This window comes from Platalea leucorodia, assembly GCF_965183815.1.
Source record: "Platalea leucorodia genome assembly, chromosome: 3".
NCBI classification, from domain to species: domain Eukaryota; kingdom Metazoa; phylum Chordata; class Aves; order Pelecaniformes; family Threskiornithidae; genus Platalea; species Platalea leucorodia.
The window spans coordinates 47,603,440-47,631,430 of record NC_138825.1 but is presented as its reverse complement, the minus strand read 5'-3'; the positions used below and the strand labels follow the sequence as shown (position 1 = coordinate 47,631,430).

The 27,991-nt window shown below is 43.8% G+C and overlaps 1 protein-coding gene across 1 annotated transcript; it reads left to right on the top strand.

Moving 5' to 3' along the window:
- Nucleotides 1–351: 351 nt before the first annotated feature.
- Nucleotides 352–23,195, top strand: LOC309587715 (uncharacterized protein C1orf198 homolog). Its single transcript, XM_082306146.1, has 4 exons — nt 352–742; nt 8,725–8,775; nt 18,288–18,839; nt 20,786–23,195. Exons 1-4 carry the CDS (start codon nt 395–397, stop codon nt 20,840–20,842), a joined length of 1,008 nt encoding a protein of 335 aa, XP_082162272.1. The 5' UTR covers nt 352–394; the 3' UTR covers nt 20,843–23,195.
- Nucleotides 23,196–27,991: the final 4,796 nt, after the last annotated feature.

Sequence of the window (27,991 nt, the reverse complement as noted above, 5' to 3'; positions counted from 1 at the left end):
CTGGGGCCGCAGCCTGGGACCCGGCCTCGGCTCCGACCCGCTCAGCCCCGCGCCGTCGAGGGTAACGACCCCGAAGCAGGCCCGGGGGGCGGCCTCCGGTGCCTCGCCGGCTGCCAGGCCGACGGGGAAAGGAAGAGCCGCCTCCCCCCTCCCGAGAGCGGCGGGCGGGCGGCGCCGCGGGGGAGGCGGCCCGGGGCTGCCGCGGGCGCTGGGCGTGCGGGAGGCGGGGTGTGCGGGGCGGCGGCCGGCCTTTATAGGGAGAGAGGGGAGGCGGCGTTTGCCGGAGCAGGGAAGGGAAGGGAAGGGAGAGCGGAGGAGGCGGTTCCCGTTCCCATTCCCGCCGTGCGAGTGCGCCCGGCTCGGTGCGTGCGGGGCTGGCGGCGGCGGGGTGGCCATGGCCTCCATGGCGGCGGCGATCGCCGCCTCCCGCACGGCGGTGATGAACGGCAACCGGCCGCTGGACGAGCGGGAGCGCAAGCGGTTCAGCTACTTCTCCTCGCTGAGCCCCATGGCGCGCAAGATCATGGCGGAGAAGGAGCGGATCCGCGAGCGCTACGGGCCCGAGTGGGAGCGGCTGCCGCCCCGCCAGCAGGACGAGATCATCGACAAGTGCCTGGTGGAGCCGCACATCCAGGCCCGCTACGCCGCCCACCGCGGCGCCGCCCGGCCCGCCGCGCCGCCCGCCTCCTACCCCAGCCTCCGCCTCAACACGGGCCAGAAGCTGGTGCGCTTCGGCGACGAGGTACCGGCGGGGGCGGGGGGAGGAAGGGGCCGCCGGCGGGGCCCGCCCCTCCCGCCCCGGCGCCTCAGGGCCGGGGCCGCTGGCGCGGCCGGGGCGCGGCGGCCTGAGGGGGGCGGGGGCGAGCGGCGCTCCCCGGCGCCGGGCGGGGTGGCCGCAGCCTTGCCCCGGCTTCGCGGCTGCCGCCGCCCGCCCGCGCCGCCGCCCGGCCGCCGCGAGGAGCGGCGTTTCTGGTCGCCGGCTTTCCTCCCGCTGCGCGGCTGGGCGGGAGGGCGGGACGGTGCACGGCGGGCGCGGGCAGAGCGCGGAGGCGGGAGCGGCCCGGGCCGGGGTTGGCCCGAGGTCGGCAGGGGTCTCTCCGCCCGGGGTTTGGCGGTGGGGGGCTTGCAGGAGCGGCCGGTACCGGCTCCCCCGAGGGCGGGGCATGGCCGCGGCTGGCTCTGGAAATCGTCCCTCGCTGAAAATGGGCCGTGGGGAGTGTTTTCACCCAATTAAATCTCTTCCTTCTTGTTTCTAATTTTAGACACGGTTAAAAATACAATACTGAAAACATTCCAGCTCATGGTATTTTTGGCACCTTAAAAAAATGCAGCCTGTTCCCTGTCACGTGCCAGGAAAAACAAGGGTGTGGAAAGATAGATGGCAAAAAGTAGGGATTTTGAAGCTTCCGAGAGCCATCTGTCTAATGGCGAAGCGTGGCAGCCCTTCTAGAAATCCATGGGTGTAAAGGTGCCTGGTCCGGAGCAGTGGGTCACGTTACAGAGCGAGATCCCTTGAAGGGAAAGGTCTAACGCAGCTTGCCAAGCCCCGACGGTGCGCTTCAGATACTGTATCTCCCTTAGTCTGCGCGTGAGATTTCCTTTGTTTTGTTTTCTTTCACGTCTTGGTATGATTACAGAGCTGGTATCTTTCGCTGCCTTCGCGTAATGTCTTAAAGCAACCTATGGTTGATTAACCGCTTCTGCGTTTGTGATCGTCAGTCCAATTTAAAGAGAACAGTGCTGCTTTTAGCCTTCTCACCAATATCGCTTGCAAATGGGATTTGTAAGCAGCGTTTGAAGCACATAGATACTCGGCATCATGGTTCCCGACCAGCTTTGTGCTAGAAGACTGCTGCCTGTGTTTCACCTGTCGGGAAGGTGTGACGATGTGCCGCGCACACGCCGTATCTAGAGTTAGAGAACGTATGGTCAACCTCAGTTTTGTTTAGTCCGTGATACCAGAAATTCTGGGTAAACACTTGCTAGTAATAGACCATAACTCCTGGTGAAAAAGAGGTATAGAAGGATGCACGACAGCGAATTTGGTTGTGCAAGCAGTCTTTGAAAGGAAACGTAAACCTGAAGTTAGTTGCGAAAGGATTTAGGTTAATGACTGTGGAAAGTAAATACGTTCAGCTTTCCCAGTCTCAGGCAGCTCTGCTGTGCCTTCTGCTTTGAATTTTGTGGATCCGGAAGGAAAGCAAGCTTGTTGTAGGTTGTTGTGCAGCACTGTATGGAAATAATCATTTCCTGCTTGACAAAACAGCTAGAGAATCCATCTGAAATTTGGCAAATTGTTTTCTTTCCCCTCTTCCCACAAAATACAGCTATGATACAAATAATGTTGTTGGTAGCATTTGTGTAGCCATTAACCAAAGAAAGCATGGTTCGTCAAAATATTTGATGCAGTGTCTAATTTTGGAAGCATCTGCCTCAACTGACTTCCTCCTTGCCTTCCAAGCTGAAGTTAATATAAATCGTACTTCTGAAGAAAAGAGATTCCTCTCGTTTTGGCATCCTCCATTTCCATTTTAGTTCTTCCAACTGCAGTACTGAGCCTTGGAGCCTCTCCTGGCTCCTCATCTGATAGCTTCCTCTCCCTCCCGCTCCCTTGCTGGCATTCGACCTGATTCTTGGACATTTGCCCTGGCTCACTGGTTGTTCCTCCGTGTCCTGCTGTTACAAAGCCACTGCGGCCGATCTCTTGCCATTTCGGTTCAACTTTTCCAGGCTTGCAAATGCTTCGCCTACAGAGCTTTATTATCTTGCTGTCTTCTGGTCTGACAGTTTACTGAGCTGTACTACTGCCATCTTTGTAAGACATAACTGCTGCACGTACCGTGGTCACCCAGCCCTCGCTCAGGGCAGTTAGATTGGTCCTGGCTGCTGTCCCTGTCTCACGGTGTATGGTATCCTGAGGCAAGGAAACGGAGAGCAGTCTGCATACCTCGGAATCATTTGTTGGTGTTGCAGCGCTTTCGGTGTGAGTGTTTTGGTCTGATGGCGTTGTTGCTGACACCTGCTCCAAAAGCTTCATGTTTCCAGCCACAGCTCATCTTCCCTGTTAACTGATGTTGAAATCTGTAGCGATCTACCTCTGCTTGCTTAAGAACGGAAAGTTGATCTCTTTCACCTCGTGTTGTTTGGAGGACTTGGGAGAAAGCAAAACAAGGATGAGTGCTGAAGATACTGATTTACCCATCCAGGACTCTCACCGTTTCAGTCCCACTTTCATGCATGTGACCGCTTTCGTAAGGTGGTCCAGAGGATATATGTAGCGGTCTTGTATCTCTGGAAAATTGGTTCCCTCTTTCTCATCCCCACTGTTTCCCATGTCTTTTCTGACACCAAACTCATCTCCTGAACTTGTAGCCCAGGGCTGTAAATTCTCAAACTATGAGCATCTCTTAACAGTTTCAAAACACCTTTCAGTATGTTGGTTGTGTGGAAAGGCTGTGACAGAAAATAGATGTGCAGTAACAGGACCGTGACACCCGGTCGCCATGATCCAGTCGTTTCGTAGTGCTGGAGCACTGCAGCACCATGTGTGACTCTTAGCAGATGCCTAGAGTCAGCTGAGTGCCACTGCTCCTTCTCTTCCGTTATCTTATCCTCGTTGTAGCATTTGCAGTCATGGGGTTAATAACTGAAGCCGTACATGTACTGTGAATGCAATTTCTAAAGAGGATCGGTGCCAGGACACCAGAGCTGCTTTTTTAGTCTCCTGTCTTGCTGTCAAAGAACTGAAGGTATTTTAAAAAGTCTCAAAAAGCTTGATGAAAAAAGTGGAAGTGCAGGAATCGGGCTCCCTGATTCCCCAAACAGCATTTCCCTCTCAAGCACAGAGTTGGGTTGGGTGGCACCCGGTTCACTTGGCATCTACCTGTGTGCACCACGCTGTCATGATGAGGATGCACGCAACTGCTAACACCAGCCATTGCGTGCCTACCGTCGGCCTCAGGGTGTCAAGTTAAGACTTCCTAGTTGAAACAGACCCCTGAATGCACCAGCTCAGTAACCTTGATGCGGTTGCAGGCCTTGGTATTTTCCAACACCTCCTCCTAGAGAAACCCAACATCTCTTGCCTCTCTATCTTGTTCTGTTTTCTAGAGCTGTGTGGTCTAGGTCAGGCAGATATTTTTCATCTCTTCCAGACTAATAGGGTCATTTAACACACCCGTGACAGAAGTTTTGTCCTGTTTGCTGAAGATTGACTTGCTATCCTTCTGCATGGGCCCACCACCAGGAGACTATTTGTTGCTCCACCATCATTTTCTGTGTCTAGACAGTCTAGACCTTCTGGCTGAGGGCTTTTGGAGGCTGCAACCTTCAAGCAGAGCTTCCTCGTTCCCAACAAGCCTCCAATTGCTGGCATTTCTCCATTTATGTCTAATGCTCGTAGTGGTAGAAAATAAGGTTAACTGAGCAGAGGAAAATCTGGAAATAGAATCTGGGATTGAATATAAATGTAATTAATATAAATGGGCTTTTTTTGAAATATGCCATAAATTATGAGCCATCATGAGGGGAACAGGTGGAAAACCAGCAGTGTGTGAGAGGCTACCACCCTTTGACCACCATAGTGTTCAGCTTGTGTTAAGCATCTGATTTGATGTTAGTTGATGCCACTGGATCCTCCCTGTTTAGTTCAGTGAAAGATAGTGTAGATATTCAGTTTACAACAAGTTCTCACTCTTCTCTTAATATTGTCCCTCTTTATCCACAAGTGTTTGACATACACATGGATTTAAGGTCTGATTTTTCTTTTTTTTAGTTCTTTTTTTTAAAAGGAATATTGAGTATTTGAGCGCTACTCAGCAGCTCAAAGAATTGGACTTGAAATAACTAAACTTTTCATTGAAGAAAATGCCATGTGCTTTAGGAAATGGTAAACATTGTATGTGGAGGAAAGACAGGTAAGAGAGTTCAGTTAGCTTCATTCATCATCTTTTAATAGGGAAGCTTGACTTACCTTCCTGAAGGCAGATACAGTATTTGTTTTGCTTAGCCTTAAGAACTTTGGCAGCAAGCCAAAGGATCGACCCTTTTATCTCCTACTTAAAAATGCTTTAAACCCATAAATATTCAATATAGTAATAACTTTTATGTTGGGCCTGCTATAGGTCTGTGCTTTTTGAAAAATGAAAAAAGCAGGGTAGCTGGTAACACTTCTAAGATGCATTTGTTGGTGGCTTTGTGGCTGCCTGGTTACTGTCAGCTGCTCTGAGCAATGCTCCTGTCAGATAGGCTGGCACGTTTCTCCTAGTGTCTTCCATTTTGAAATTCAGATGCTGTTTTGCAACAAGCTGCCTACATATAGCAAACGTAGTTTGTGATTCTTTTTTATATATTCTGCAGCTGGTTGTTGAAGTCAAGTGTATGACTGGATTTTTGCCTCCCTTTCCCTCTCTCTCTTCTTTTTTTAGCTATGAAATATGTTGCATGAGGCCCTGTTTCTTACAAATAGGTTCTTTAACGCTGGTGAACAAAAGTTTATTTATTTGCCTTGCTTCTGGAAGAAGGCTTTGTTGTGTGCTGAAAACAAAAGCTGATCAGATATAGATCTCTTCTAATCTGTGTTGATGATAAATAGCCTTGAAGCCCTTTCCTCTAGAATTTCCACTTGTAATTTACTTTTGTGAATATTGAAATAGTTGATGCTTTTGCTCCCATTTTCTTCAAGTGTGTGAAAACTTGTTTATTCTACAGAAAGCAAAGTTATTTCTCAGATTTTGTTGGTGATAAACATGAATCAGGTGCATTAGACAGGAAACTGTTGAACTGTGTTGTTCTCCTGCTTCTCACTTGGTCCTCTGCATGTCCCCTGTGTGAGGGCGCAAGAGGTGGAGGCCACAAACTTCCTTCCCTTCCCTGACAATGGACAGAACTTGACAACTGTCTCCTTCACCCTAGCTTCAAGTACACTTCAAGTAACCACAGACATCAACTCCTTGAAGCTTTGTATCCTCAAACCATGTCTTATCCTATTTTATCCTTTGCTAGATCCCATGGAAGATCTCTTAAATGTGGACAAAGCTCCTCAGACTTACTGGTTCTGAGGTGTGCTGGGCTGTGCAGCCTGAGGTACAATGAGCCATCCTTTTAAGAAGAAAAATCTATGGTCTTTTTCTTTCAGGGAATTGCTCCTGCCTAACAAGCATGTACTACTTCCATCTTTCAAAATAACCTATGAAAGTCTTAGATTTTGTCTCTGACAAGAACTTTTTAACAACTGGTACCAAAAAGTACCGTTGATTCGTTTCAGGAGCTTTTTGTCTGCCTGAGCTGGAGGTTGAGGTTACAAGTTGAGGTGCCAACAAGTGCAGAGGCGGTTGAGAAGACATCACATTCTATGAAGCGGGAAGCTGACTTGCTCCATCCTGTAGGGAATGACGTATCCTGGTGCACGACAACCTGATACCTTCACTCTGCCTTCCCCGTGCTGCTTTTCTGTCCCTCTGTGGGGAGCCTTTTGTCAGCAGGGCTTGCTCACAGCAGCGATGTCGTTGCTGAGTTGAGGATGTGTGAGGAGCGTTGGGTGAAGAGGTGTCCCTCCCAGTGCTGTCTACACTTGCCTCAAATGCAGGAAAACAAAGAACTGGCTGTCTCAGATCCAGGACAAGAATGGTCATGGCTCACTCCCAGATTGAAAACTGGTCCATGGCTGATTTGCATGTCCTGTAAATGCCAAGAAGTCAGAGCTTCCTTTAAACTCCTTAGGTAAAACCCACTGACAGCTATGCCAACATGTCTGGAGCTTTAAGGTGCTGTGACAGCATGTAGGAGTATTAACACTGTTTGGTGGACTTCATTTCTGTCCCTTACTGCTCTGTTTGAAATCGAGTACTGATTTGTCCAGACCACATGTGGACAGAAGGGTGACGGTCCTACCTTGTGCATGAGACTCAATCCAGTGGCTGGGCTCTCCCGTCTCTCTTCCCTCCTGGACCATGATTCCTGTCACGTGTGCTTCAGAAATGAAGTGCCAGCTCCACTGGTTTCAGAGGCAAAGGACACGGTCTTAAAATGATTTTTAAATAATTTGACATTTACCTGCTGTGAGGCATCCCACCTAAGTGGTGTGGCATTCCCGTGTGATCAGCAGCACTCCACAGTGCAAATACTGATAGAAGTCAGAACAGATATTACAAAGCAGACTTTTACTCCCTTTGTTTCCATTAAATGTTAATAAATATGAGTATCCATTTCCTGCAATGAGAGAGCCTGGTATTACACTTGTGTTCTTGGCAAAAATTTCCTGTACTGAATTTCCTTTTTGGCCATAATGTGTGGTCCAGCAGAACCCAGGCCTTTCCTTTTAGATGGTCTCTATCAGCCCAGTTCTTTTTAAGAGCATGGGATCGCCCTCATATATACCACAAATACTTTGCTGCTAGAAACCCTGTGTTTCACAGATGAGTAATAGTTGGAGAATGACGCATTTTCACGTTTAGGAGATGGTTTCAGACGCTTCTAATTGTGATTTCATAGCTTTTGACCAGCAAAATCTGCCTAGGGTGAAATAAGAGATGGCAGATCAGGAGAATGCTATCAAATGTCTGAGAAATATATTTCTATAAAGGCAGAGGTCAGAAATAAGAAAAGGGCAGTCATGGTAAGAAAGATGTGGCGTTCCTGTGTTAGCTTAAAACATGGTCTAGTTCTGTTATTCTTTGAACAGCAGGAGTGTGAAACAAGCACTCCAGGTCTTGTCCTGTCCTCTCCTCGCTGTGCATGGTCACTCCTGGCCTTTCTCCTTCCATCTGCTCTTCTGACTCCTGTTCCTCCCCTGATGTACCTGGTGGCCAAGCAGTGCTATACTCAGTATGGAGGGTGCAACTCAATACCTCTACCAGCACGAACATCCAGTGTACAAATGAGTCTCATCCACCACTAGACATAGAAGTGTGATCGTTTTGTTGCAAGTCTTGAACAAATGTGAACTTTATTTATTTATTTATTTATTTATTTATTTTTCACCCCTTCTTTTTTTGATGTGGGTTGCATGTATTGCTGGAGGGCATGCCGTGTATGAAGAGATTATTTAAATTTCTCAAATTGGGATTATTTTCAGAAAAATAAGCTTCTTAAAAATAGCTTCTTAAAATAAGCTATTTCAGATTGGGATTTTACTCTGGACATTGTGTGGTTCTTTCAACAGTACTGAATGCTTGTTTCAGACTGATTGTCATTGAAGTGGCCCAATGATGTGTCTTGTCAGGGCTGGATCCAGCTGTGGCTTGGCCTGATGGACGCACAGCTGTTTTGCTGCCCCGTGACTGCCTGGTTGCACGCGTGCCCTTCGGTCTGCGGAGGGGAGGAAATGGGACTTTATTTCCCTAAGGCCCCTGCTCTTCTTGTTATTTCTGTCCCAGTGTGTTGCTGGTGGCTACCAAAGAAAATGCCTAGTAGAAAACTGGAAATGTAATATATTTTAAAGCTATTTGTAGAGAAACCGTTTCAAGAGGTTTAGACCAGGATAAACCTTCATATATTTTGTAGGTTAAATTGATACACTAATTGATAATCTTCTCCTCAGAGAACTTGCTTTCAGTCAGTCTTAAAATGTAATCAGTCCCACCTCTTAGTGCTCTCACTTTTTAGCAAGTTCTGTGGTAGTGGTTGTTATGCTTCCAGCAGTGCAACGTAATGTCATCTGTATGATGCTCCTGAGCAGGTAAAGCTGCTTTTATGATTTTTAGTCATTCTTGAATTTTATTTCAGGACATAACTTGGCAAGATGAACACTCGGCTCCATTCTCCTGGGAAACGAAGGTAAATATGCAGCAATTTTATTTTTAATATTGGTTTGTCATTTTATACTGTTCCTTGTGCATTTATATTGTCTTCATTTTGAGACTTCATAGACTGATGTCACCTTTATTCTATGAGAGCTGTGTAAAGTGACCGTCCTGCAAATGAAACAGGACTGGTGTGCTTCGATTTACATCAACAGAAACACAAAATGTACTTCATGAACTAACGTTCTGGCTTCAAGTGCAGGTGTAAAACTGATTCATTAGAAATTACTTGATTTTTCATTGTAAACTTCTAAAACAACTTTCCATGTTTAGCAAGACCAGTGTCTCAGATATTACATGAACATAACTGCATTTCACTTTTGAAGTCAGCAATAAAGTAGCTGGGGAATGGGGTGAGAAAGGTACACATATCTAGTAACTTCATTGGATTCTTTCTTAAAGCCTGTCTTACGTTTCATCTTTTTCATGTACTCGAATGTAATGAAACTTGTTAACCTGGGGCTATGCTAGAAGCATTGTGTTATTTCCTCTCCAAAAGGCAGCTCCTCCAAAAAATAATGTATTTTTCTGTGGTGGGTTGCTTTTGGTTCCCCCCCCCTTGCTTTACCTCTGGTATTTTGTTAAAGCATTATTTATGATGGGATTCTCATAAAGCTAACGCAGAGACAGAGTTCTCCATCTTTCTGGACCTGCAGTGTGAGGAAATATAGTTGTGCCATATTTGTGGTGGGAAATGAAGTTTAATTCTTCTTGTTGAAGAAAATCTTGGAGCGAAAACATAGCTCATTGCCTTTCTCAACTGGGTATGTGGGCATATTAATTTAATCACACATTTCCGACTGTGTTTTCTGGCTTTATCTGCCAGAGAAAGCTGCTTCTCCCCTGTCTCTTCCATTTTTTGCCCTTGAACCATGTAGATAATCATGTATGAGCTTATGAATAGAATCTTAGCCTAATGCAGAGTAATTCTTTGGAAATGCCAGTGAATACTAAATTAATCTGATTGACCTTAGACTTGTTGTCAGCCTTCCCTGCTCAAGGTCACTGCCTGTAGCTAGCACCCCATCTGTGCTTTTCAGATGCTGATTAACCTATAACTTGATGTGACTCCTGGGTCCCTGCAGCCTACAGTGCTGCAATGTAAGAGAAACCATTGCCAGTCTTCACTTGCCTTAAAACTCCTTTACAAGTTGTGGTGGTTCAGGAGCCAGTGGAGGATTTGCTGCAGTGGAAGCCTGGTAGCTCAGGCAAGCCCTCCTGGGACTTCTAAGGACCCTTAGAAGAAGCTGTCAAGAAAAGAAAAGTAGTGAGAAGAGTGTGGACCTCATTGACAATGAGGTGAAATAAATCATATGTTGGAGACAGCGGTGTTCTCTCCCCTACTTTTTGCGTGCAAACCCTAAAACTCAGTTTTGGGAATGTGGCAACTGTAATCTTATTTCTAAGCTCTGTCTTGATAGGGTTTTGTAAGTTCTGAATACTTGAACTTCCTGGAGATAGTGTTCCATGTAATGCACTGACTAGTGATCCATGGTGAGATGCATCTGCACTCAAATGGATTTTCTCTTTAATTAATAGTTGTCTTTTCTTTTAAATGCTGTATGTCTAGTGAAGTGTTTCTCAACCCAGCCTGTGGTTTATCCCTTGCTGATTAAGATGATTTTCACTACCCTCCTGGTGTCTCAAAATGAGGGACTGCAATGGATAGATGCTCTAGTTTCATACTTTCCTGTAATGAATGGAGGATCACGAAATGATACGGGAACACTCATGTGACCGCTGAAGAAAAGTGAGGTGGGGAGGAGGTTGCTTTAGAAAGAATTGTCTCAGCTAATCAGGTTTTGCTTCCCTCTTTCCCCCACTCCCTCCTTGCTGACTAGAGAGAAAAGCTGTGCCTCAGCTGTAGGTTGAAAAGTTGCATGACCTTTTCCTTTGGCAAACCTCTAAAGAATCCAGTTTGCTCAGCTTTATGGGGTGTGGGTTGGTTGGTTTGTGTGAGTTCTTCCATTTGGTTTTTCCCCAGTGCCTCGTATTGTGTCAGTCTTTCAACCAAATCCTTCAGCTGCTGAGTCTTCCATTTCTAAAGGTGGAGATCTTGCTTTGTGCTTACTCTTTGATCTCTTCCCTAACCAGTAATTTAATAAGATAATATTGGAAGGCAATTTCTCCATGAGGTACCGGTTGAGGAAAAAGTATCCTTGCCCAATCAATCCCGCGTGGGGAAACAGTGAAGAAACCTGAATGAGCTGTTTAATGAGGTTGACATGTTGTAATGCACATTCAGTGTCTTGTGAGCCAGATCTGTTCCCACTATTATTTCAAGCTGTCAGGCTTTTTCCATTCCATGAGCTCTACCCCATGATGGATTATTCTTTCCATAATATTCTTTTCTCTGATATCCCTTTAATGCAGAGTTTTTCGTTTGGTTTGGTTTTTTGCATGTTATTGCCATGATGATGAAATTCCTTCATTCTTTTGTAGCTTTGCATGGATGTGCTCTGGCTTACCCAAGGAACGGAATGTGATGTTCACTTTCTGCTTTTGCAAAGAAGGAGAAAGTAGAGATCTAAATCAGTAAAACCAATAGGCTAGGCTTTTATTTTTTTTTAAACATTGAGACTAAGGAAAATAAAGCAGCAAAATCAGTATCTGTCCGTAACTAACTACAGGAAAACTGAGAGGGTGGCGAGAAGAGTAGAGAAGAGGGAAGGGCATGTTTTCTGCAAGTTGGAGCCTCTCTCAGCTGTTACAGTGATGTCAATGGTGATTCCAGTTGGTTAGGTATGGACAAATTTTTCTCATGGTAGCTAGTGCAATGGATTCCCTAATTCCCTGGCTGTCAAACTTACCCAGAGAACAGTGGACTAAATTGCTGTCATTTTGGGCAGAACATTGTTGAAGGGCTTGATAACTTAACTTCTGTCAAAAGTAAACTTTCTGTGTTCCTGTTTTAAACACAAATGCGAGATATGGCTTAAGTCATTTGTGTCACAGCAAACACTTGCATGAGTATCTCCACCATTTTTAGCTGTTTGATGTGTATTTAAAGTTCTTGTCTTACCTCTTTATTTTTAAACCCTCAAACAAAGCAAACAAAGCAGAAATACAATGTAAATTGCTGAGTTAGATGTGAGGCAGCGCTTAAAATACTAACATTTTTTGTAGAAAACTGTAGCACTTCCCAGAAGGAAGACTACTTGGGAAGCAACAAGTTCTTATGGCACTGCAAATAAGCTGACATTTTAAAACTAGAGATTGAATTGGAGGGAGTGATTTGGTTCATGGGTGGAGCCCTCATGAACATAACACATCTTGAAATGTGGGTTACATTTTTAACTGGAGCTAAAGCCAGGTTTATGAATTTAGGGCATTCTATTTATGGCTTCAGGTTTAAGTGAGATGAAAGCTGACATTTTGGCTGAGTTTAGCCTTTGAGGTTTCTTGGTTTGTTTGAAGTAAAAATTCAGTGAAACTCAGCACAGACCAGAATCATGCCTGGTTTCGGAAATAAAATTTCTTTGCAACTCTTCGTGAACTCAGAACTTTCTGGTTTCGGTGTGCTTGTTTTTTGTTTGTTTTTTTTTTTTAAGTAATTTAGTAGCAGGCAGAAACTATAATTTAGTCTGCCACCTCAGCTAACACATTGAATGCACAGAGCAGCATAGGAATAAGTTGGAACCTATTTCAGTTAATGCTATTAGCTTAAATAGGTTTTATTCCAAATGCTTAAAATTGACACATGCACATCTAAAAATTTGTTGGTCTTGATACAGGTAGAATAGTTGCGAGGATAGCTTTAGAGAGTTCTTTTTGTATTATTTTTCTTTTTAACTCCTGGCTTTTTCCTCCTTCAGCTCTTTTCGACTTCTAACAGGCCCTCAGATAGATATTTGATTAAAAGAGAAGCCTTCAAGGTGTGTTTAAAAACAAACAAACAAACAAAAAAAGCTAAAAGAGAAAGTGTCAAGCTTCAATTTCTTCCATAATCTGGTTGCTGCCTCCCTGTCTGAATTCCCTAATTATATTGCTACAGAAGCGATCTAATCCCAGTGATGATTTAGAAAGAAAAAAATCATGTTGCACTTATAAAAAACATGGTTTGCAAACTGTTTCCTTTATCTAAAGCTAAAAGACGGTCTTCAATAGCCTTCTTTGTACAAGTCCTAATTGGTTTTGTGTGGTTTTGGGTTTGTTTTGTTTTGTTTTTTTTAAATATGAAGGAAGTGGCAGAAAAGATTCCCCCCCCCCCCCCCCCATCCTTCCTTAGCAACCTGATATTAGAATTGTTTGTTACAAACTATACTTTGGTGTGATTATTTTTATCAAGCTGGCATAAATGGCAATGCTTCCTTGGAAAGAAAGAATGATGCCTGAGGTTTTGGGTTTTCCCTTCCCTTTTTGATCCAGACTACAGGTGTTTAAAACACAGTGCTATAATACTACTGTTGACTATTAGTTCTTGAGCAAAAAAACCACCAACTTTTGGTAATAGTAGCTGTGTTCAAGGTTTATTTTAATCTGCGTGGACAGATGTTCTCAGCTAAGGATTCAATTACCTCTATCAATCTTTAGACAGTTGTTTCTGAGCATAAAACCATGCACATACCAGATACCGTCATTATGAGTTTGCTCAGGCTAACCAGTAACAGTGGCAGACTAGAATGCTGTTCATATCACTGAAGAGTAGATCATGAAATTTCTTCCGAAGCTCCACACTATCTATCTTTGGTGTTGTCTTTCCGTGTAGACTAAAATTACTTAGATTGTTTTTGAGTGCTTTGCTCTATTTTTGCCCTTGCAGTTGGTGTCTGCTGACCTAAGGATTTCTTTCTGACTCTGAAAAGATCCTGGAAACACCCACGGTGGGCATAGGAAACAAAGCAAAAACTGCAGCTACTTTGAGTCCCATATTTATTTTGGTTTTGTCCGTTCAGCAAAGCAAAGTCATCTTCTAAATCATTTCAAACTTGGCTTTCTTACCTCTGCATGTATCAGGCTTGCTTAAAACAAGTTGCTTTTGACAGTGTTTCTGCAGTCTTTGTCTCAACAATTTGGATTTTTCAGGCTGCCAAGCAAAACAATTTGTTTTGGCTGTGTTTGCTTGACTGTTTAGTAAAATACTACACATTCCTGATGAGTGAATAAGATACTTAAAAAAAAAACAACAGCTCCTGGGTTCTTTGTGGTCATCTTGTTTTTAATATAGACTTATGGACTGAGACCTGATTTTATACAGTATTATTAAATCATTGTGTTCTTAGTATGTGGGGCCTCTCTTTTAGAATGCATTGTTTCCCATGAGCCAGTATGACAATTTGGTGGATTGTCCCTGCCTTGAGACAGAAGTTAGGTCTAAATTTTTTAATCCAATAAAGAAAATTCCTAAATACCTTAATGTGGTCTTTTCAAGGAAAGATGGACATGCAGCTTCCTAAAATCTGCAATTTTAAATATTATTTATATTTATTAGACAGAGAGATGATTCAAGACCTAGGCATCCTTTATTTTAACCCCTGCAGTGGTTTGGGACCAGAGGGATAAAACTGAAAAGAACACAGACTTCTAGGTTTGCTCTGCTTCAAAATACTACTTTGTGCTTACTTTCACATGCACTCTCTCTTTCCCTCTCTCTCTTAATGTGTTGAGAATAACTTGCTCTTGCATTATCTTGAAAATACTACTGCTGTTAATAGCTTTTATTTGAATTCTGATAACTTCTAGGAATGGCATTTGGGACTGTACTAGCCTGTCTGTAAACTCTTGAGACTTTCTGGGCTGAACAGTTCCCAGAAATACAGTTTGGACAAATGGTAGGAAAAATAAAGTATTTGTATTTTATTCCTTAGATGGGTAATTAAATTACAGAAGCTGCAGCTCATTCAAAGTCATACAAAATCTATGAAAGCAGCTGGGGACTGAAACCCTGTCTCTAGAATCCCAAACTGTGCCTAAATGACAATTCACTTTTGACCATCAAATCTTACCGCAGCATTCAGTGTTTGCTTCCCCAAGGTGGCAGCTGGTAGAACGCCGCCAGTGCGGTTCTGCTGCTAAATGCTCAAGTGCACAACTGCAGCTCACGGCAGCTCTGCTTCAGCCCAAGGAAAGCAAACAAGTGGTACGGCCCTTGGTGGACTAGCTGCCACCATAAGTTTGATTGGGGCCAGAAGAGATGTGCATCAAGATATTCTCATGGCTGGCAAACCTAAAGGAAAAGGAAATGTTTTTGGGGGGGTAAACTGTCTTTTAAATGTCATTTCCTTCCCTCTCCTGCTGACCCAGTCAATTGCCAATTTGCAATCTGATGTAAGAAATTGAGAGCAGAACAGTAATTAAACTCACATTTCTAGTGTCTAGTGACTCATTAGAACGTACAGTACTACTCATGACTTAAATGTCAGCATGGGGTGTTTCACACATGGGTCTTCTCCATCTCCACATGAAATTATCTCCCTACTTATACTGGTGCTCTGTTGGGTTTTTTTGGGGGGGGAGGGTGTTTATAGTATTTTATTGCCAATTTTGTGACTTGAAAGATATTGCATATTAATCATTTTCTTTCATCAGCTACATTTCTTAGGGGTTCAGATGTCTTAAGTAACCTTGAAAGTCAAATAGAAGCATTATATATTTCAAGGAAAATAGAATAACTTGTGACTGGTCCACAGGAGTTCTTGGCTTCTCGAGCTAAATGCCAGAAGCAGGATTATACATCTGACCTCTCAGGGCTGTATTTACATCATGCTGAGACGCAGTGCTTTCAGAACCTGTTGGGGTAGTCTTGTCTTCTTCGCCTTCCTTGGGGGAGAAAGCAAACTCCTGAAGAGTATTTTCATTCAGTGTATTCCATGTCAGGTTATGAACCGTTTGATCTCCAAAGCATACTGTGACACAGATATGCAATCTTAAGTGTCAGGTGGTCCTGTCTTCTGAAACGGAACGGTACACCCCACAGTCTCCATTCTAAAAGGACAAAGAGGGCATCCTCTCCAGAACATGCACCCACGAGCAGGTTGGAAAGGGTACAACTGCCTGAAGTTGTGCTGCAGTACCACGCTCTTCTCTGCACTAGAAGTGGTCTGCCACTTCCAAACCAGACCTCTGAGTCGATATTTGAACCCATATGAAAGGACATAAAACGTGACTACAGGCAGTGGCTTTTGCTCCACGGCGGAAGAACTTCCCAGGAGGCCTGGCTTTGCTTGTCTGTCTTGCTGCCATTGAAAGGCAAAGCCATCTTGTTGGTTTTCCTTTTTCTAATTTTTATTCTAACAGACCCCTGCTTCCCTTCCATCAGCGTTTTTTCCTGGATTTTGTTTCCAACACTATTCTGGTGGATCTGGGGCTGTGATGGCCCCTCTGTCCTCTGGGCACTGACCTTCCCTCTCTCTTTGGCTGGGGGGTGAAGGAATCATTTTACTGAAATTGACTGCTGTTGTGGTGGCCTTTAGCTACTGTTATCTCTAGCGTGAGCCCTGGGACAGGCTACTCAGAAGAAGGAAGACTGCTGAAGGACAGAAAGTAGCACTGTTTTAATTCCTACATGACAAGGTACTTAAGTCTTCCAAGATAGAAATTTCACCACCCCCCACCTTTGGATACTGGGGAGGTGCAAGTCTATTTTATATTGTGTTGTGGGGTTTTTAAGCTGGGATTTTATCAGTTCTGAAGTCTTAAAGCATCTTAACTTCAGGGTGGTAAATCTCTATTCAGTAGTATTGCCAAATGAGCTTAGGGAAATAAATCCCTATATTTTAATATAGGGAATGGCAGTCACTGTAAATAATCCTCAACACCATTGCATCCATAGTTTGTTTATGCAGAAATTATCTAAGGAAAAATCTCCTGCTCTTAGTTTTACATCATGACTTTTGTTTAAAAACAAAAAAAAAATTGGAGCACTAAGGTTTTTCCCCTTAGGTTTTGCAGGCAGGGTGGGGTGTTGAGCTGTTTGGTAAGAGTTGCACGTATCCTTGCACTCACCTTATTCTAGCTGAACTATAATTACTAACAGCTTGTTTATGTTCTGCATCTTTTGGTAACACAGTATATTCTTAATGAAAACACGGAAGTTGGTGCTTCCTTGCCTATAACCTTGGAAAAATATCTAATGTATATAATTCTTTAGAAAGATCAGATGTTAGTCCAGGAATCAAATTATGTGTAGTCAGCTGCTGACTGTTTAAAAAGAATTGTTTTATAAATAATCAGTTGCTGAGTTAACATTTGTACTTTGATGAGAAGTTTCTGAATATGAAATACTAGGCGTGTGAGACCTGCTAGGTCTAGAGTCCCTTTGAACTTAACACGCACAATAACGTAGGACTTGAGATCAAACGTTTCTAGTGGAAATGATATGCAACTAGGACTTGTTTTAGACTCAGGTCCATAGATGCTATTGCAGTTTTATTCAGTAAATGCCAGGTGATGAAGTAGAATGGGGAAAACATCACAAATCTGTAATGAACTTCAAAAGTATCTGTTAACTGCTTGTAGCAAAAGCTAGTATTTGAAATGGTCTCGGAATTTTTTCAAAATGAATCAGGCCCATAATGACAACAGCATAGCTCTAACAGTAAATGTAATTTTAATATTTTTTTTTGCATTGTTTGTTCCATTTTACAAAGAAAAGTCTAGACATTAGGTTGTTCTTTTCTGGCACTTGCTATGGTGCTGTGCTCCTATGCTTACATGTATGTCAGAGTGAAATAAGGCTTAACTTTTATTGGCCTAAAGAGTGTCCCGCTAGTTGACAATCAAGATTACTGAAGTGGTGGTAAGAAAAATGAACATTTTGAAGTACTGTTCGCTTTTGGGTGGCTTTTGCAAGGTCTGTATCATGCTTTAACTGTGCTCACTTGCTTCCTTGACCCAGTGTTACCTCTCAGAAATGAGTACAGCTATATGCACTGCAAGTAAATACAAAACAAGGTTCTGGAATAAGTGAACTGGTCCTGCTGGAGTTGTTTCTCTTCCTTCAGAGGGGCATTAGAATTGTAAAAACCACTTATCTACGCATACCCATTACATCTAATCCTTTATCTTGGAAGTAGATGGAGTTGTAACATGTTGCCAGCTGTTTCAAAGACTATAATGGAAGATTGCCTTTTAAACTACACTGTAAAGCTTTTTTGCTTTATAATTTCATGTAAAACATCTATGGCTTTCAAAATGCATCCACAACTGTTCTAATGTTTTAGTGCTGCTGTTCTAATGTTTATGCTATGCACCGCTATCTTGGATGGCACTGAGTAACTTGAATACGATTGCTTTCTCTGACTCCTCTGCAGCAGGTCTGGGACTCTTACGTTTGCTTGCAGTTCAGACTTCAAAAAATTATTTTTTTAATGTAGCTACAAAGATAGACATTTATGGAGAAAATAAGTTAGCTTTGCTGTGGTATCTACTGCCTGGGAGTTGCCTAGCTGTGGACAAAGGTGTTATCTATATGCACCAAGATCAGAAGTTCAAAACTGTGTCTTTGTGAAGTGCTTTGAAATACTGTTTTTCTTTAACCCTGAACAGAGTCAGATGGAGTTCAGCGTTGCATCTCTGTCCATACAAGAACAAGGTGGTGCCCAGTCGCAAAATGAACAGAGGCAGCCCGTTAAAGCAGCACCTGGTGTCCAAGTCCCTAAATCTTCTCAGGCCAATAAGACCCCTGGCTCTGATGGGTTGATAGCAGCCAGAAAGGAAGAGGAGTCCTCTTTCTGGAAGATCAATGCAGAGCGCTCAAAGTTTGAAGGAGACAAGTCTGAGTTCCAGTCCCTGACCCCCAGCCAGATCAAGTCCATGGAGAAAGGAGAGAAACCCCTTCCCTCTTTTTACAGACAAGAGTCTACTCCAAAGGAGATGGTAAAAGCTGAGAAGCCCAGCATAACTAAACCAGAGAAGCCTGTCGCCCCCAGCCTACCTTCTGTATCTCTTGAATGGGAGAAACCTCGACCCGCTCAACTCCCTGCTAATTCTCTAGATGACTTCTTTCTTCCTGACCCACCACAGGACCTGGCATCTTCTAGGACAAACAAGGAAGATACGGATGGTACTGTACTTACAGAACCACAGATGCCTGGACAGGTAAGGACTGCTATATCCACTGTCCATAGATTTAAAAACTGTATAGCGCATTAAAATCTGACAAGGCCACTCTGGAAGATTAGGGACTCCATAAAGCATTAAGCCATAGTAAGCTTGCTGGCCTTTTATCTGCAAATTCAAAGAAGTCTATTTAACCAACATGTTAATTGCTATTGTTTGTTTCAATCAAGTATTTTTTAATGTAGTAAAGTGCATAGGATAAAGGCATCATGTAAATATAATACCAGAAACACTGACATGGCATCCAGTGGCTCACTGACAGCAAGCTACCTAACAGTTTGGGGTAAAGAGCTTGCTGTATCAAGTAAGAGAGTTGTTTTTTGTTTTTTTTTTAATTGAAACAACAAAGCACTTAATGGAAAAAAGAAGTTTTTCAACTTGAAAAGTAGATAAACTAGAGCCTAGGATACTTCATTGGTACACACAGCGTAGCAGTGAATGCCAGACTAGTTTCTCAGCTGTTTTAAGTGGTAGCCCAACAGCCACTTCCCAGTGCTTTGTCCCAGGCAGCTGGGCTGCTTTAAAATGTGTTTTCTCTTGAAGTCCAAAATGGAAATGGAATGAGCTTCCAGAATTAGCCTTCTCAATGTTTGTTTTTTTTTAATAAAAAAACCCAAACAACCCAACAACAAAAAATAACCTTAAGCAGCTCAGTAGCCAGTGGAAGCTATTTAAAAAGCAGATGCTGATCTGTGAGAAAAGAAAGGGAACAACACAATATGACATGGTGAAGGAAAGAAAAGGAAGAGATCTGGAGCTTGGAAACTGTGAAGTAGAGAAGAGGAGCGGTTCTTCAAACAGAGCTGTGCAGTTCTGTTTGGAATCTGGCACATCACTCTGGCATAAGCCTGACATATTACTGTACACCTTAAGCATGTCGCATGGCTTTTTCTCTACCATGTTTTTCCAACAGTGATTGTTTAAATTCCAAACAAGATGATGTAAGGTCAGAAAGATGCAGGATGAGGTAAATACTTGCAAGAGAAGTAAGTGGCAGCACTTATGAGAGAAAATACTTGAGTAACTCTTCAGTATTTGGAGCCCTGTGTTTAGTTATTTTTTTCTGAAGCTAAGACATAATGCTTCTTGAGCTGTTTTGCTACAAACTGTAGTCCTTTAATTTTAGTTAAAGGCATTATCATGTTTTCCTACAAATTAATGGTTTGTTACACTTTTAATTCCTTTGTGAATGTTTTCTAGCTAACTGAAATAGTTTGAAAAGCCTGATTTTTTTTTTTTTTTTTTTTTTTTTTCTCTGTGGAGAAACAATCCTCCCACGTCAAAATGTGAACAGAGTAGCAGAGAAGATAGTATGATAGAATTTTCTTTGTTTCCTCTTTTCTGGATTATCTTCCCTGTTCTGGGGAAGAGAGCCATGATCTAGGAAGACAATCTAGAGTCTCAGCTGTGTCCCTTGAATAGTCTTCCTGAACATTCAAATCACCTTAAATGTCGTGGCTAAAAGTGCAGCATTGCAGGAGTGAGCATGTTCTTGATAGCCTAGTAAATAACTTATCAAAAAAGTTTAAACTGTGTAGTTTTCTGGAAACAACTGGCTGTCATGCAGCGGGCAATCCATTGAATTAGTGATGCTTACATTCTGTGTTTATTTCATTCTCTGCGATTCCAACTCTAGTCTAAAAATTGATCTTTATGAATTTTTCCATGGCGAAGAAAATAACATTTTGCCTGCAGACCACTACAAGAATTTTATTTTTACCTGGAATTGCCTTTTTGGTCATTGTGAGTGTTTTTCCATGTCTAGCATTTTCTGGGGTAGGTTCTTAGGTATCCTAGAGCAAGGTGAAGAACTTGAAATATTAGCAGACAACATTTTAAACTTTCTTTTGTAGATAGGCAGTCAAGTACTGAGTTTCTAATACCCTAATTAACAACCACGTCTCATTTCTTTATTTTCCTTGCAGACTAGTACAAGCAATGTTATCTTGAAGACTGGCTTTGATTTTCTAGACAACTGGTAAAAGATACTTCAAAATAGATCAAACCAATTTTGGGGAAGGAGTGGAATATCTTTCTCCTTGTATGTTAATTTACTAGCATTCGTGTCTTTTTCTAGAAGTAACTTTCAAACTCTTAAATGTTGCCTTTGTATAAACTTTTGTAATACCATATGCATTTTTGTTTTTTAAACAGTGATAGAAGTGTGGTTTCATTTGGATATTTTTTTAATATCTGTTAAAATTTTCAGTAGCTACTGTATTGAGAGGATGGGAGAAGTTACCATACACATGTTAAAGAAAAACAAATGAGAGCCTCCATATCCTAGAAATGGAACCTACAGGACCAGATTGCTGTTTTCAGTCGAAACCCTGCTAGCGTGGCTTGTAAGAAATAGCGTTGCACATGCAATGGTTCCAAATAAGCAAATAATTCCATACTTCAGATAACTTAGCAAAAACAGTATGAGAAATAAGCGTACAGAAGAATTGCATTGATTTCTATATTTCATTTAGTTTGAAAGTAACTTTTGTACCACTTATTTGAAAACACTTTTCTTTTGAAGAGGCCAAAGGCATTGCCAAAATGGTGGATCCAAAGAAGCACTGTGTTTGTACCCTACAAATCACTAAAATAACATAAGAGTGTTAGAAAAATGACCTGGGGAGATGACAGGTGTTTCTGGTCTTTGGATTAAGGACTTGGGGGTGAGTGGAGAGGACAACACCTAATGAATGGGAGAAACTGTCTTCAGGGAACACAAGCCTCATGATTTCACTGCCTCCTTATAGAGCATAACTCTTCATAATAGTAGTGCTGGAAATACAGCGCTGGGAATTGCTGGAGCGTAGATTACGTTTGTGTCAGGAAACCACTATGTTTATGGGAGGTCATAGCAGTATAAGGCTTCTTTGTTTTTTAAGCAGCTTATCGTCTCAAGGACTCATCAACTTTGGTGCTTTTTCCTCCTTGTGGGTACATTCTCTTCAGTGTTCAACATCTGGGTTACATTTGTTCGTGAGGTGCAGAGAGGCATCTCAAGGTGGCCCTCAGCAGACTCGCCTCCAGTTCTGCTTTCGAATGACCTTTGTTTGGTGTTTAAACTGTAGAGAACAAGACTAGCTGTCATTTGAATCTGTCGTCTCTGAAATGCAGCATGATTTACACACTGACTCTCACTGTGTTTACCTCACCTTGAAGCCTTAATTCCCCCTACGCACAGCCAGTGACTGGTCTGCTCCAATGCCAAAGGTTTGACCTTTCCCTTTACCTCAGCAATAGTCCCAGAGCATTTGTTTGGGGTAGAAGGCAAAACACGGGGCTCTAATGGGTCTAATGGGTCCCAGCCAAGGCTATAAGAAGGTCACCATCTCCTAGACCATAATTGCGCTAGGCTTCTCATGGATTAGCACTTGACATTGGGTTCAGTGCCAGGGGCAGTTAAATGTGCAGGATTGGATGCTGCAGGATTTTCTTCTGCCCGTTACAAGAAGAGTTGGAGATGTCCTGGAAGAATCCTTGCCTCTAATGGCTGTGCTGCTGGCTCTGAACAAGCAGAGGATGCTGACAGAGCATTAAAACCTACTTGTTGATCAAGGAAAATGCTGTAAGATACCCACCCTCCCTCACCCCCCAAAAAAATAGAACCACCAAGCCCAAAACCTCCAGGTTTTCTAGTGTTTTCTTAAAAGGTTTCTTAGCTTAAGGGGAAGATTGCCACAGAGTATAAGTCATTGCGTAGCCTTATTTGTAGACTTCTTTACATGCTTCCTGAGATGTACAAACTCCTGTAATTCATGGATATTGTCTCTGCATTCAGCAGTTCAGACAATACTTGTTCTTTCTACCAGCCTGGACTTTACTGCTGGTTTTTTCTTAGCAGACCTTTTCTAGCATTTGCTACAAGTGTCCAGCATTAATATAGCTTAGAACAACTTTCGCACAAATTCTTTAGGTGTATAGTTAGTATTGACTTGCACCTTCCTTTCAAAGCTGACAAATGTTAGCCCTGGGGTTTACAGTTACCAGTGAATTTAATTTTCTGTACATTCAGCTGCTGAAAAGTTATAAATCCAACATGAAGATATGCATTCTAATCCCACTTTGATATGAGGACATCTGAAAGCAAAGTCTCCTACTGTTGAGGAGTGTTATTTTAAACCTCTGCTAAATACCTTAAAGCTTCTTAGGGAAGAACCTGGGCTGCCTGTCTCTTCCCTCGGCTAACTCGACCCTAATACACATTGGGACCAGCTGGTAGAACATGCTGCAGAACTTTTTACTTATCCTGGTGGGTTTTTCCTGTGCTTTGACAAGAGTTGATGCTCCTTCTTTCTTTAATATGTTTTTATTAAACATTCTTACAAAAAATTGTACTTGGTCACATTTTATATTAACAATGTTTTAATAAAGTCACTTTAAATAGAACGTTCAAGGCTTTTGTGCTGCTTTGTGTATTGTCCTTTATACTCTGTTTTCCTCAGTGCCGTTGGAGTTGTTTGGGGTATCTTGAATCTGCCTGAGAGCCAGCCAAGAATGATCTGGTCTAGAATTTAGAAACTGAATTTTTCAGATCAGAAAAAAAAAATAAATCAGCACACTGCAGCTGTTTTTCAAGCTTTTAAGTGAGGCTATTTGGGGAAGTATCTTTGCTTTATCATTTTATCTGACAGCTGAGGACAGGATGAGATTTGGGACTTTTTATAAAGACGAAAATCTATTTGTGCTTCACTGTAATAGACTTAAACCTAACATCACCACCACCACCATCCCCAATATCTTCAGGTAATCCAAAGCAGTATCTGGACCAATATTGCAGGAGCAATGTGAAAACTGTATGGCGTGGTTTAACCCCAGCAGGCAACTAACCACCACGTAGCCGCTCACTCGCTTCCCCCAAGCAGGATGGGGGAGAGAATCAAAAGGGTAGAAGTGAGAAGACTCATGGCTTGAGATAAAGACAGTTTAATAGGTAAAGTGAAAGCCACATATGCAGGCAAAGCAAAATAAGGAATTCATTCACTGCTGCTCATCAGCAGGCTGACTGTGCTTAGTGCAAATGACCAGAACTGGCAATGACAAACTTTCAGGCCGTTCTCCTGTCAGTTGATGGTTGCGTACGGGTTTTAAAAGCGTGTCAGGAAAAGGAAGGTGCTAGCAGAGGCCGCTGGGTGGGCTCGCTTTCTGCCTTTGTCTTACGCAGCGAGTTCTCAAAAGTGTAAGAGAATCAAACATGCAGCTACAAGGAGTTTTACTTCTACATGCCTACATCCACTTTTTCCAGAAACGTATTTTGAAAAACAACTCAATTTGGTTTATACTTGAGCTGAATTTCTACCAACAACTAAAAAGGCATTTGAAGAAGCCAATTAAGGGGTGGTATTCCAACTATATTTAGGATCTGGCCTACACATAGTTTGCTTCAGTCTTGTTTAAGCTCCGTCTTAACTTTTAGAAGTCCTCTCTAATAAAGGCAAATCCACAGCATCCGGGCGCTGTCTCAGCATGTGGAGTCAGCAGGACTTTTCAAGGCAGAGTAGAACACACGCTGCGGCTGCCTGCCGAGGGATAGCGATCAATTTGTTTATTGGCGACTTCAGTCATAGCTGCTGGGGTTCAGACAGCACAGAGCTGTCTTAGAAGTCAGGGCTGTGGGTGCTGGAGCAGCACCCAGCAGATAGGGTCCTGCTGGTTTCTTAGCACCAGCATCCCCCAAAGAGGTCGCAAGTCACGTCCCTGAGATACAAACCCAACCTTGTAGGCATTATTCACAGACAGGCCCCCGGGCTTTGCTGTCCAAGTTTGCCTGTGACCCAGTTGAATCAGTATGTTCTTGTTACTGTGAGGACAAACGCGTAATTTGGCTGTCCTACACTTGTGAGTTAATGAGTTAATGCCAGTGAAAGCCTTTACAGAGGAGGTACGCCAGGCACACCTGGTTCTCAGCAGGACACTTTCTACATTTCTATTGAAAATCTCTGTTATCGTCTCCTTTTCACAAGTGGGCTTTACACCTCAACACACGAAATAACCAAGTAGGTCACAATGAGGATCTACACCTTCATCTGACCTCCCACCATCTGGGGAGCTTTGACAGCACCTTCTAGAGTCAATGCATGTGAGGTGGGAGATGACGACAAGATTTGTTTGCATCCCTAGTCCAGCAGTTCCCCAGTGGCACTGAGCTGCACCCAAAGGATGCTGCTCTGAGACCAAGTTTATTCCATCCTAATGGAGCAGAGAAGGAAATCTCATGATTAGCTTATCCCCCTCCTTCAACAGACCCTTTGTCCCCAAATATCCTCTTCCCCGGGGCGTTGCTCCTTCCTGTTCTCCTCCCTGCTGTTCAAGGTGCAGATGCCAAGGGCCAGGCCACAGCTCACCCTGCGCCTCACCAGCAGCCTGATTTGCTCGCCAGGTCAAGTTCATGTGTTGAGCACAGTAAAGGTACCTTCTCTTAGGGCCACTGCTGGGGTGGACAACTGCCCGTTACCCCTGAGCCAGGCTTGGCTGAAGCCTGGCAGCTGTGTCTCTACTCGCCTTCAGCCCAACACGTTATTTTTAAAGCTTACCATTTTCCTGTTAAGCATCGCTGTGGATTTTACTCTGAATGTCTTCTGGGGCAAAAGATTCCATTAGGCAACCTCTAAATCACAGCATTTATCAGCTCTGCTGCCCGATGGCTGTGAAACTTGGACCTCATACAGGGCCGAGATACAGGGCTAAATGCCCTTGGCAGGTCAGGATTTTACTGGGATGCCAACAAGTCAAAAAACATGTAGCTGCCCTGAAAATAGCTTACTGCCGTTTCCCTATAATGCTTGTCTCCAAAACGAATGAGGGAATGAGAAAAAAAAAAAAAAACAGATGGGGGAGGGAGAGAGTCTTCTGTGTTTTTTGGATGGTTCAACGATTTCAGTGACCAACCAGAGATCTACACAAGGGCCTGACCTCAGCCTTAGCTTCCCTTCTTACCAAAAGTGGCAAGAATGCCAGCGACCATGAAGCTCAGCTGGCCATTCGTCTCCTGGGCTCGTTCTCTGAACTCCAGTAGCCAGAGTGAAGGCAACCTTTGGAAATTTCCCACTTTCAGCTAGATACAAAGTATGTTACAAGGATTGGTTTTGTTGCTGTGAAATGGCAGCTGCTATGAAAAGATGCAGTGGTACGCAGCGTCGCAACAGAGACAGGAGAAGAAAGAAAGGTGACGGAAGAAGGAACAAAGCTCAAACGGGAGAAGAAAATTCACCGTGTGGGTCCTCTCCACTCTGACATTTCCCAGCTACGTGAGCTGAAGCACTGGCTCCGGTTAAGCTTGGTGGCAAAATTTATTTTGACTCGTAGGAAGCCCGGACTTCATTACAGCTGTTTGTTATTAAAGGGTTGACTGAACATCCTGCTCTCCTTGCCACATTTTTCAGAGCTTACATCTGCCAAGAAGGAAACTTCTGGTGTGTGCCTATAAGCTTATGTTTAAGAAACCCCGCTCTGGCCCGTGCGTCATACCGAACCCTTTGGCTGCAGCTCAGTTCCTCCGGAGCACAGAATACTGCAAATGCTTGTGGCCAGTAATTACAGCTTTTTTTCACTTCTCCATCCTGGAGAAATTGAGCTGCTGCCGGTGATTCAGGGCACCTAGGAGCTCCCACCAGGCTGGCAGCAGTGCAGGCAGCGAGCAGCGGCTGCTGGAGGCACTGAGCTGCCGGTAGCTGCTGCCCAGGTCTGCGCCGCTGCCTCTAAGCCCTTCAGCAAATCCCATGACCTGCAGTCTGAGACACACTGAGCTGCCTTCAAAAACTGAGCCTGGCCAAAGTCACAGCAAAAGTACCAATAGATGAGAGTTTCTTGGCCAGCTGCCCTGCCAGCACAGGGGTACTGCTTATTGCTTGTCCTCTGTTTTGTCCTCTCTGGCTCTCAGCTCACTGAGAGAATGGTCTTGCTGTCACTGAAGTCATGCAGTGTCATCTTAGCAAGAAGATGTAAAATTGCAAGACATTTTAATAACATAGCTAGGTCTCAGGTACTTGCTCTCACTGAGGCATACCTGGTGTATGAAATTTCATACAGATCTTGGCTGCGTTTCCTCCAGAAACCACTAAAGGAGTTGAAGAAGGGGGAGAAAAATCCCAGATCAAACCATTTTGAGTGCCCAATCTTTAGTCAAGTTGTACCATATCTCTACCACCAGCCTCGACCCAAGTTTAGGTCGACCCATTAATTGTGGTATCAACTCAATTGACTGTGTGGAAATCCTGCAACAGCCCCAGGGAAGCTCCTCATCACTAAGATTTCACCAGTAATGTTACAGGAGCACAGATGTCTAAGAACAAGCTTAGCAAAGAGTGACGTACGCTCCTGTATGGTCTTTCCACCAGCTGGTTCAAAACCAGTGCTGGCTGGGAGCAAGCAAAGCTTGCTTATGACTTAGTTGAATCAACTTCTGCCCTGTAGCCCCATGCGGTCCCTCATCACTGACGTGTCCGGCACCTCTCTGCCAGAAACGACATTTTCTCCCCCCATTCCCAGCATGGCAGAAACTTGCCCAAGCACCAAGCCAGATCCCTCAGGCCTACAGCCATGCTCCAGTGACTGAGACTTCTCCCTGCCCAGCCACTCACTGCTCTAGGTCACTGCTAGCAGACAGCTGTCCATTTTGGTTTATCCAGGCTCTCCGGGGCTCTGGGGGGGCAGTTAGTGTAGATGGATGGAGCAGGAACCAGGAGCCGGCAAGGTGGGCACTAGGCTCGCCCACCTCCAGCCTGGCCTGCTCCAGCACTGGGCTTGCCCTTTTAAAGGAAGATTTCCCCTCCCGGGCTGCCGGCCCGCTCCCCAGCAGCATGGTTTGTTATTGCAGAAGCAGCTTAGTTTCAAGGCCCTGTGCCAGGACGGGACGCTTTCCCTTTGAGGCATTTAGCCGTCACTAACATGCAAGCCAGGCTCCAGAGCCCGTTTGCAGCCCACCGGTGCGATCCTCATGACCCTCAGCCCAGAAAAGCATTTCATCTTGAGCTGTTATCCGCTCCACAATTTTCTTGCCTTCCTGCCAAAGCCCCCACTCCTGCAGCAAGCACCTCAGTGGCCAGGCCACATGAAGGCTTCACCAGCTCCAGCAAAGTCTTCTAAAACACTCAGTTTGAAACTCCCTGTGCAAACTTCTCACGCATGCCTGGAAA